This window comes from Eulemur rufifrons, chromosome 5 (assembly GCF_041146395.1).
Source record: "Eulemur rufifrons isolate Redbay chromosome 5, OSU_ERuf_1, whole genome shotgun sequence".
Lineage (NCBI taxonomy): Eukaryota > Metazoa > Chordata > Mammalia > Primates > Lemuridae > Eulemur > Eulemur rufifrons.
In genome coordinates this window covers 10988084-10999743 of record NC_090987.1, presented here as the reverse complement: position 1 = coordinate 10999743, position 11660 = coordinate 10988084, and the positions used below count along the sequence as shown (strand labels likewise).

Below are 11660 nucleotides of genomic sequence, written 5' to 3'. Positions count from 1 at the left end.
TGTTTTGTGAAGCGGAGTGGACGGCGTATCGTGTTGATCCTTTAACTGTAGCCAATGAAATCTCCAATAAGGACCCTCATCCCGTTAATTTTCGGTGGTTGTGCACCCACCTTCGGAAGGCCCCTCGCGGAAGGGCTGAGGCCAGCCCATTGGCCCGGGGCGCTGGCAGGCAGGGGCCAGTGAACGTGAGGACACCCTAGGGCGGGTCGCCGCCGGCTGTGCGCAGGGGCGCCGCGGCGGGCAGCCTCCAGAGCCCGGAGAGGGTAGGACCCTCGCGGGCTGACCCGCGCGCCCACGGCGACTGAGCACCTGGGCTGCCAAGGCGGGGACCACACAAAGGAGGCACTGAGCGCGGCGAGCGCTCCGGGGCGCCTTCCCGGACCAGCGCCCGATGTCCCGCAGCGAAGCCGGCGGGCACAAGGCGGCGGGCAGCGCGGCCACGCCCCGCGCTCGGGCACCACCTGGCGGGCGCGGCCGGGCCAGGCGGGAGGCGGGCGCAGGGCGAGCGGCGGCGCGCGGGGGCAGGTGAGGGGCGGGGCGCGGCGCGGCGGGGCGGGACGACCGGGCCCCGACGGCTGCCGCGCGGGCGGGCCGCAGAGGCCGCAGAGGCGGCGGCGCCCAGCCAGCCTGCACCGCGCCATGGCCCCGCACGCCCGGCGGCGCCGCCCGCTGCCCGCGCTGCTGGCGCTCTGCGCGCTGCTCGCCCCGCTGCAGGTAAGGAGTCGCGCCCGCCCTGCCCTGCCAGTCCCACGGCGGACGCCTTCTCGGGAGCCCTGGGTGTGGACCCGGGCGAGGGGGCTGCGACGCGTCCTGGCTCCTCCGCCTCCCGAGAAGCCGGAGCCGAGGCTGTGGGGTGCGGAGAGTGGGGGCGCCTGGGGGAGGCGGTTACGGAGTTGGATTGTGCAACGGGGAGAGGGCAGCTGGAGGGGTATTGGGGCGCAGACGGGGCAGGTTGGCGGGACCCCAAAACCCGGGCACGGGCTCTTCCAAAAGCCCCCTCTTAGTCGAGACTTTGGCGCTATCGTTTACTCTCCAAACACCTCTTGAGCACCTACTAAGTGCCTCCGCGGAGCAGCAGCTGCGGGGAGACAGCAGTGGAAGTACAGCCCCTTCTCCCTGCCAGCGGAGTCGCGGACGGCACCCGCGTTAGACAACTCTTCCGAAATACGGTTTCTCGCAGGTGGTCTCCTTTCCAAATTTCCACCCAGAAAGAGACCTTATTCCCTTGATCCCCGAACCGAGGGGTTGCCTTGGGTGCAGAGCCCTTTGGGGGCACACACCTCTGTCCCCACACTTAGGGGCACCACCTGGCTGAGAAAGGGCTTGGGCAGGAGTTCTAGGGATCCTGGAAATGGTGTGGCTTCTCAGGAGAGATTTCTTTGCCAGACCGCTCAGTACAGTTATCAAGCAAGTAAAGCCAGGTCCTGATTTTCTGTCCTCCTGGAGAAGAGACGTACAGCAAACCCAGCCCAAATACTTTAACAATCGTTAATATGCACTTGAAAGTTTTTCAGCGGGAAGAGTGAGTGTCGGTGGTTTTCTTGGTTTCAGCAGTGTCAGATTTCCCTTCTCTGTTAAAATTGGCTTAGGCTGCAAAGTCACTCGGTAGCCGGGCACCGAACCCAGTGAAGACGGGGGAGGTGCGCTTGGAGAATGAAACCCGTTTGGGGTGAGAAGAGAGGGGAAAACCTTGACAAAAATAATGGGAGTGTGCTGGAGGCTGACGCAGAAAATGCTGAAGATTCATTCTATTTCATTCCCAATTGTATGGGTCTCTTAGAATGGTTGAGGGTAAGAAGGCGGAAAAGCCTAATGGAATTTGTCATTTTAAGCACTTCAGGTGTTGCTTAATTAAGTGTTGGACAGGTTGAACAGGGTGCCACCTTATTTGAACTAAAGGACCAGGGTTTCAGTGAACAGCTGGCCGCCTCAGGAAAACCTGCCAGACCACGCAGTTTAAAAAGAATCTCACGTTGCTGTTGCAAAAACTACATACGTACATGTGTGCATTGAATGCCTTAGGTTCTAATATTAACAGCAAATGCCGTGGAAACAAGTTTATTTTTCAGAGAGACCTTTCAACAAGTGCCGTTTCCCCTCCTTTTCCCTTTAAGCCATTTTAATTATGCGCCTTTTAAAATCATATCAAAACTTATGTATTGGTCAGTTCCAATTATAAAGAAGCAACAAATGGCTTTATCTAGGAACCCTCAGGTTCGTTGGCTGGGCTATGGATTAAATTGACATAAGACAGATTAACAGGAGAGAAAACATATTGAATTACAGACGTAGGCACTAGAATCTCACAAAATATGAGACTTGAAGTTCATACAGCATCCTGAACTACAGAAAGGAATAGGAGCTTGGGGCTTCTGGGGATGGTGGGGACCCAAGTTATGGGGATTCGAGGGGAGGAAATGTTGAATAAAGGTTGTTTTGTTAGGCAGATAAAGTCTCTCAGGTAATAAAAGTTGTCTCAGAGGGCCCTCGGAAGAGGTCACTGTCTGGGCGGCATGTCACTCTCCTGTGATCCCAGTTAATCGTCCTTGGTGGATAAGATTCCCAGGGAGGGGATTCATGAGTATCCAGTTCCTTTTGGAACGCTTGTCTTCAGGCAGATAAGAGAGGGGAGCGCAGAGAAAGCCTCTGCCTGCACCTGCGCTGTTCCCGAGGTGACCTCAGTTCAAGTAATCGACACACCAAAGCGTCATATTTTGGGGTGGCACTTCCTGAACTCCTTTACAATCAGGTGAGACTGGGATGCTTTTCTTCGTATTTCACTTGGTGCCCAACCTCCCAATGGGAATTCATTTTCTCTGAAAGGTGGGGCTAGATGCAGTGTTAAAATATCATTTCCCAAAGATACCGTGCTTACAAGCACTCTCTGTATTCACATGCTGCTGCTTTGGCCAGCCTGCTGTGTTAGTTCAAAAACTTAGGAATTGAATTGGCAATCCATTGATGTCATTAATGATCAAACCGGGCAGGGCTTGAGGAACTGCTTAGCGTGGGAATTGATTTTGCAAAGTTGTTGGGGAAAACAGCTTCTAGAAATTGCTTTATCCACCAAGTAATGTATTTAGTTTCATTTACATTACATTAAATAGATTCAGACTTACCTGAAGACTATTAGTTTAGCCTTTTAGAACATTTCTGTGATTATATCTCTGCCTGCCTGTAGTTGCAAGGGAATTTGTTCTCAAACATAATAACAGTATTTATCTACAGATAAAAACATTTGAGTTTTTAGGTTGATAGTCCTGCTGTTTATTCCAAATAAAATATAGAAGCACACTATTTTCATTAAGGTAATTGATTATACACAGCCATGTTTATCCCGGGTTATCTAAGACCTAAGGGCAGGTGCACTCGTTCCCAGGACAACAAACATTTATGGTGTGTAGAACACTGTGCCAGTGAGGAACAAGGCGAAGGCATGTGTGTCTTCGTGGGTCACAGTCTAGCAGAGAGGGCGAAGCTGTGATAATAGTCGAGTAGCGTGATAAGACAGGTGCAGAGGGTGGCAAAGGAAGGGGAGGGAGTTTAAATCAGAGAAGACTTCGGGAGGAAGAGGCTTCTCAAGGGGTCTTTGAAGGATGGGCAGGAAGTCCAGGGTCAGAGAAGAAATGATTCCAAGAGGTGGGTGAGAGAGAAAGCTTTCTAGGTCGAGAGGATGGTGTGAGTGGTTTAGGTGGAAAGGAATCTTGCCAGGACAAAAAAAAAAACACGTTTTTATGACCTTACAGATAACATAAAGCACTTAATTCAGGAAACGCCACCGAACAGATGGGGCATTGAACTTTTGTAGTTTTGAGATAACTTTTGCATGGCCCTTATTGAGGTGGTAAAGTAGACTAATCAGAAGCAGAGGTCATGGGGCCCTGGAAAGGCTGTGGGGGGACCCCCCAGAGGAAATCCCCTAGGTGGGGCTCAGGGCTGTAGGATAGGTGCGTGCTCCGCACCCTCTGTCTTCCTGCCACTCCCTCCCATCCTGGAGGGTGGACTTGGATGTATATATCAATACCTTGTGTGGAGGACGCACACACACAGATCTGTGGGCTTTTGCTTCATTGTGCTGATAGATGTTTCATGTGCCTCCCCTGTTATTTCCTGTCCACTGCTTCCCCCTATAATGGCAAATCTGTAATACGAACACTCTCTCTGTGTTGATAAGGAAATAGGAGCTTGCTTTTTCAGTTATCTACCAGAAATTCTTATACCAGGAAAACTGAAATAATAAAAATGTGCCTTTGATGGTCAATAAATCAGTGTTTTATGAGGACATGAAAAGGGGAGTTCCAAACCAGGGCCTCCTTTGCAGAGAGTGTTGTTTTAAGAAGATGTTATGTGTACTTTATCTGCCTTATCAGTATTTAAATTTCCTCCGTTGCATTTTCCTATTTTTGAAGTGCAAAAAAAAACAGTGTTTTTCCCACATGATGTGTCCGATGGACTCCAGGAATGTTGCTTGAGCTATTATAATTATTATTATTTTGCCGCGATGAGTGTGCATCCCACCCTGATGGCCCTCAGCTGATGGTGCACTGCCTGGGGCATCTACCCACCAGCCAGGTGGCCATCGGCCTGTCTTACCTCTGAGCACACAGGCCCCTGACTCCGCCTCTGTTATCCCAGGACTGGCATGAGTAGGCTTCTGCCCGGCAGGTGATTTTTCCTCCAAGCACCTTTCGGTTCTCTACCTGGTTTGTGCGAAGTCCTTTCTGTGTGTTTCCCTGTAGTTGCAACCTGTGGGCTTTCCTTAGTGTCCACTGCTGGAAGCATAGTTGAAGTTCAGCTCATCCCTTCTGCCCCAAAGCACTGAGCTTGAAGAAACCAAGAAGGAGCAGTGGGTTTCAGCAAAACAGACTTGGTCCCTCTGAAGTTCTTAGTGAGCTTTTGAGGTTTAAAGCTGAGTGGGCGTTGAGCAAGATTACGCACAGCCCCATATCTTCTGTCCTGATTCTGTGAGATGCTCTAAGTCTGTTTCCTGCCAGCCAGACCAACCTGCCCTTGGCAGCGCTCCCCGGCAGGCTGCCTGTCTGTCTCGGTCACCAGAAGCTCATTGTCAGAGGGCTGGCTGGCGCCGCTGTTCTCACGGCATTGCGTTCCAGTTGCAGTGTGTTCTCAGACCACGGAGCCCGTAGAAGCCCCAGTCAGCAGTCGGAAGTACATTCTTCATGGCTGTGTGATGACTGCTTTATGTCTGTATTTGTTTTGTTAGCCACCGTGGACTTTCAGCCTTTGATTGCTGTGGGCTATCACATTCGATAGTGAGAAATAAACCTGAACTTGTGTTAAATGCATTCATTGATTGCAGCAAATCAGTGAATGTGGGACACTGTGCAATGGGCTAAGGAGACAGAGACCAAGGAGCACAACCCCTGTCTTCAGGAGACTCGCAGTCCAGGCGTGTGCACACAAAGTACAGCAGGACACTGCCCGGGGAGTGTTTTCAATGTTGGTGGGCACATGGGACGAGGAGGGCCTTAACCTGAAAGCATCAGGGAGGATTTCCTCTTCTTCCTTCCCGTGTGGTTATGTGTGTCTAAAGCACTACAAAAGCACAAGAGAGCGGCATTTGGGCAGGGGGGCCAGGATAGCCAGTACTTTGCTGGTGGTGGGAGCAGCAGGTGGAGTGTTTTTAGGGAATTGTAGTAAGTACAGTATTCCCGGACTCGAGGGTGTGGGGCAAGAAGGCGGCAAAAGCCAGCACTCAAGGGCTTTATGTGCAAGCAAAATAGTTCAGATTTAATCTTGTTGAACAGTGAGCCACGGCGGGCCATGATCAGATTTGTATGCGGTGGGGAAGAGTGTCCGGGGGTGGGGCCGGGGCCGGGGCCAGTAAGGAGGCCACTGCCTTGGTTCAGGGAACAGTTAGAAAAGGCTTGAATCAGGTCAGGGCGGTGGTGAGAGAAGGAGAAGCCCAAGGCAGGGGTGATTTCAGAGCCAGCAGGGCTGTGCAGGGTGCTGAAGGTGCTGGAGCACCTATTATTTAAAAAAAAAAAAAAAAAAAAGACATGGCAACTGTCAAGGCAGAGTGGCTGCCCGCATGGATTATAATTTTCACAGTTTATTAAGGAAATTACTGTCTTAGCCCAAATTACAAAGTCGTTTCAGGTTCAAGTGAAGGACTTTTTTCCCAAACAAAAAAGAAGGATGAAGCTCAGACTATTGAATCTCACCTTTTTTTGGATTATCTTATTGGGAGGCAGAGATAAAGTTCCTTACACCCTGTAGAGGTAAACAAGCTAAAAGCCCCAAGGCGTTGGGCTGGGCAGGAAATTTGTGTGCTCTGGAATTTAGAGAGCCATTTCCTGGCCTGGAGGTGTCTTGGAATGAGAAGTTCAGGATAGAAGCAGACAGCTCTAAACTCAGGCTGAAGAGAGATAAGCAGCAGCGGTCAGAGCAGAGGCAGGTGTGACCTGACCCCCGGTTCTTCCCACACTGGCCTCAGATATGTCACCTGACCCCCAAAAAGCAGTGTTTACGTTGGACCAATAGCTGGGCAAAAAATTTTTTGCTTGCATGATACACATTTTCCTGGCAGATCTCTGTTGCCTAAGACGAGTTTCCCCCTTCCTCTCTGCCCTCTTAGACTTCCCCCACCCCCAAAAAATCCTAACCCAGCGGGTGACACGGAGGCCCATGTGGCAAGCCAAGTCTGAGAACTGCCAGGTTTCCAAATGGCAGGAAGAACGGACTGCAAAAACTGCCCTTTTGGTTCATCAGAGTAATAATAACTTATTACATTTCCTGTTCAGAGTGTTGAGAGTACTAGAGCCACTTCCTCAAACTATCAGAAATTTGAAGACTTTCCATTAAAAATGAGGAAGAAAAACTCTCTTTAGCTTTTGGCGAATGCAGTGGCTAAACCGGGCAATGGGGAGAGGTTGTGCGGCTTGCCTGAAATCCTGTTAGCACCACAGGCTGGCCGGGTTGGGGCTCTTACTCGGCAGTTGGGAAATGAACCACTTCCCCAAGGTATCGATCTTTTAAAAATATGTATTGCTTGTCTAATGTAGTGAGCACCTCACTCCAAAGCGTATCACTGCGTAGCACAAACAGCTGTGAAACTCACATCCAGTTAAAGGAGATCTTCAAAGGCCCTTCCTTGTCTTCTCACAACTCCGTGCTCAGATACGTGCTCAGATACGCAGGCAGGATCGCACCTAAAACTTCCATGGTCTGAGAATCTGTTCCATTTTTAAAGCTTAGCAGAGATTGTTCACATCCGCCCTGGCTCACCCGTTTCATTGTTTAATAATTCCTAATGTCAGGAACTTCCCTCCAACAGACCTAAATCTGTCACAATTTGACCCCATATCCTCCAATTTGTTCTTTAATTGGGATAAAGACCGGTTGGTTAATGTCTTCTTTATTTTAATATTTCTATTGTTGAAGATTGTCAGCCCACAACTTCCCCTTCTCGGGGTTATTCGCTCTGCTTCCTTCAATCTGTTTGTAAGCTTTTCATCCTTTCAAGTCAGCAGATACTTATTTTATATTTACTAGCAAATAATAAAAAAAAAATAAAAAACCAAACCCCCCGCAAGGCATCAGCCTTAGGACCTTGCAGCCTCTGACCTCCCGTCTCCGTGTCTCCGTTCCTTGCAAAGTGCCCTGGGAGGAGCAGGTGGTGCTGGGGTGGAGAATGGGGCGGATGGTGTTGGACCTGGTGTGGAAGGGTGGGTGTGCTTCTGGGAGGTGCAGAGCCAGAGGGGTGAGGGGCACGGAAGGGGCAGAGGTGGGGACGAGCAGAGCAGACACGAGAAAATCCTGTCCCGCCTGATGTCTGCGACCAGCGAAGGATGAAGCCAGCTGGGAGGTGCTGTGGTTCTCAGTCACAAAGGGCTCTGCCCTGTAGAACAGGAGTTCTCGAACTCTGGTCCTGGAGCCAGCAGCAGTATCACCTGGGAACGTGTCAGAAATGCACATTCTTGGGCTCGCCTTGCACCCACTGAATCAGAAACCTGGGGCTGGGGGCTAGCAGTCCACAGCTTAACAACCTCTCCGGGTGGTTCTGATGCACACTCGAGTGTGAGCACCACTGCTATAGACCATGGGATTCCATACAAAGGTTTGAGCTCAGCTCTGACAGTATTATATGATTAATATGTTAAAAGTGCCTGGTACTTGCTGAGTTGCTCCTCTGTGCCAGGCATGTACTGGGTGCTTTACGTAGGATATGTCTATTGCTCAGTCTACCTCGCTAGTAAGATGAGAAAACTGAGACACAGAGAGACTAATTAACTTGCCTGGGTTTGCACAGCTAGTCAGTGGCAGAGCTGGAACTCCTACCAGGCATCTGCTCCAGCGACTGTGGTCTTAACCCCTCAGGTAAAGTGCTTGTACAGGTGACTTTATGATGGCGTAGAAAAAGAGACCTCCTAGGAGGGTGGCACAGAAGCAAGCCGTTTAGTATTTTGGGAACTAGCATAATCTGTCTGCATTTTGGGGGGTCTGTCTTGTCTGTTTGAGGATGTACTCGATAAAGGCTTTCTTTTTTTTTTTTGAGACAGAGTCTCACTCTGTTGCCCGGGCTAGAGTGAGTGCCGTGGCATCATCCTAGCTCACAGCAACCTCAAACTCCTGGGCTTAAGCGATCCTACTGCCTCAGCCTCCCGAGTAGCTGGGACTACAGGCATGCGCCACCATGCCTGGCTAATTTTTTGTATATATATATTTTAGTTGTCCATATAATTTCTTTCTATTTTTAGTAGAGACGGGGTCTCACTCTTGCTCAGGCTGGTCTTGAACTCCTGACCTCGAGCAATCCACCCGCCTCGGCCTCCCAGAGTGCTAGGATTACAGGCGTGAGCCACCGCGCCCGGCCGATAAAGGCTTTCTACGACTGTTCTTAAGCAAAAATGAAAATGCTGTGTCTTTAAGGCTAATCGAGCTAGAAGACGGTCACCCAGGGTACCTTTAGCACAAGCTCTGTGTGCCAGTTGATGCCTGACTCAGGAGGAAAAGCAGTGTGACATCTTGAATCATCTGCACCACTTCCTGAAGCCAGGGCACCTCTGAGTCCTCTGCCCGGCGCACACCAGAGCCGGCCTGTCCTCCGCACCGCGCTGCAGTCCTGCTGTGCACCAGCCCACACGGCACGTCTGCCCTCCCCTCCGCACCGCCAGGCTCTGCTGGGGCTGCGTGGTGGGGACAGGGCCTCGGAGCCCCAGGGCAGCAGACAGTGGGGGCTTAGATGTTCGCCCTCATAACTTTTGGAGACAGTTCTGTTATATTTCTAAAGGTTCGCTATGTCTTAGTCTTACTATAATTACAGTTAATTTGCAGACTCCTCCCTTGACCCAAATGACCTGGGCTTCTATGTTGACACGTCTGTACCATGGCACAAATCAAAATCATTTTCCATTACTGATATTTTTCCAATTCCTTAAAAGGCACTCCCTAAGTAGTAGGAGAAAAGTTCAGATAAGAAAGAGTGTCGGAACATACATACCCTCTGGGTCACGGTCAGTCCCGAGCTTTGATTCAGGGTGAGATTGGGAGACACTGGGGGGTCTGGGCAGAAGGTAGCAGTGTGGTGTTACTGCTGCACGGCTGCCAGAAATCTAGAAACAGACCCCCAAACTCGTGACATTGGGGTACAAGGGAGGGGCAATTACATTCAGTGGGAACACAACTGTAATCTTTTCTTAAACCTTAACTCATTAATTTCTAATGGTCACAAAGCTTAAAAATGGAAAAATGAAACCATAAAAACTCACCCCCTTCTAATGGGCTCAAATTTTCTATGCCCCAGTTGGGGGTCCCTGTGACCAGGATGTTGGGGTCTGATTTACTGTAAAATTGCAAGTGACCAAAGTGCCAGAAGGCATAACCAGTTATCTTCACTGTGTGGACCAGTCCTCTCGAGTGACGCACAGGTGACGGGCGCCCGGCTCCTCTGACCAGGGAGGTTGCACCCAGGGCCAGGGGCGCCACATTCCCAGGTGCGGTGGCAGGCAGAAAGAGGCCAGGGCAGCTGTGTTGTCTTTTCTTTCCATATTGGAAAAGAGAATTCAAGCCCAAGAAGAGATTTCTAACTTGATTTTGCAACCCGCTTGCCCCAGGGTATCTCTGATTTTTCCCCAAATTGGTGGAGTCTTTCCAGGTTCATGCTTGGGAGTGTGAATTTGATTCAGAACCAGTAGGAAACGGTTACAGTCCTCTGTAAAGGGAAGTTATGAGATTACAATCGTCTCTCCTGTGAGGATGCAGGAAGATAAGGGAAGTCAAGTCTCTAGCTAGTGCCTGGCACATAGTAGGTGCTTCACAAGGGCCACTTCTTCCTGTGTGCCCCATTCAAGATAAATCGTGTCTGTACTGAGTGATGGGAGAGGTGGCTTTCGGTGTCTGTTACATAGACAGGGATGACTATACCGTGTCTGAGAATACGAGAAAGTTTTGGCTCTTTGTCTTTAACGTCATCCCCGACCTTGCTACTCAAAGACCAGCCTCAGCAGCACCTGAGAGTGTGTCAGGAATGTGGAATCCCGGGCCCATTCTGACCTCCTGAATCAGAACCTGCATTTTAAAAAGATTTCCGGGCAATTTCAAATTTCGTGCAGAGAAGCCCTGGCTTTCACCCTGAGGGCCTGGGGCAGTCAAGGAAGGGAGGGTGGCAGTTAAGGGGGATAGTTCCTCCTTTAGCCACGCTGGAGGTCATGGCCTTAGCAGCTTGGTGCACCCCAGGATGGAGGTGGATCCTGAAGGTCCTTGGCCTGCGGCAGACCAGCGCACTCTTAGACGCCGAGCACAGGGGTTGTTGGCTTTTACTACAGAAGAGAAAGCAGTTCTCATCTCAAATGACTAAAAGTTAAAACAAAACAAAAAACAACCCCCAAGAATGACAATAAAAAAAGGCTTTCACACTGGGAGAATAAAGGGACATTCAGGGGAGCCTGTGCAAATGTTGAGTGATCATCTAAGGACACGTCAAAGCCATCCTAATTACTGTGTTTAGGAAACAAACCTGCCTTGCACCTTGATTTCAGGAAGCCCACAGCTGCAAACTTTCTTCCCTCTTTATCTCTCTGGAAGACAATGACACTTGCAATTAAAGTTTTGAAATGCCAGGTTATTTCTTCATTTTCCCCTGGGCCATATGTTTTCTTTTCAAGGAGCAGATAATAATGCATTGTGAGGAAAGTGAGACAGAGGGGTGAGCGAAAATCAATGGACCTTTGATAGCTCCTTTCTCCTGTAAGGAACACGCGACTGGAACCAAGGAGTTGAGGAAATGCTGGTGGGCCCAGGAGCAAGCAGCTTTGGAGACAGTGTGTAAAGTCAGTTGTTTAAAGTTTGCTAAATCAAAATGGTGACTGTGTCGAAACTCCTGTATTTTTAAGGGTTTTTTTTTTTTTAATCAAACCTGACCTAAGTCAGATTTTTTTCTGTACATAATATCTATCCAAAAAAAATCTTGTGATAGGATGGTTAAGATGGTAAACTTTATGTGTATTTTATCACGATTAATAGTACATTTTTAAAAAATCCTGTGGCATTCCTACCTGGTAATGAAAATGGCATGAAGTGCTTATTATTTGAACCTCTATAGGGTAACAACATGTCCACTATGATCCCAAAGTCAATACCACACAGCCCTGACCCTGTGGGTATATATTAACTCACGTCTGTGTAATTTATGTAATCAGTTG

At 49.6% G+C, this 11660-nt stretch overlaps 1 protein-coding gene across 1 annotated transcript in view; it reads left to right on the top strand.

The window, feature by feature from the left end:
* The first annotated feature begins 625 nt into the window (after positions 1–625).
* The window catches only part of TNFRSF11A (TNF receptor superfamily member 11a), a 54793-nt gene continuing 43758 nt past the window's right edge, over positions 626–11660 (top strand). Inside the window, exon 1 of the mRNA XM_069467920.1 lies at positions 626–714. Within this exon, the coding sequence (XP_069324021.1) occupies positions 640–714 (75 nt within the window). The 5' untranslated portion in view covers positions 626–639. The remainder of the gene's footprint in view (positions 715–11660) is intronic.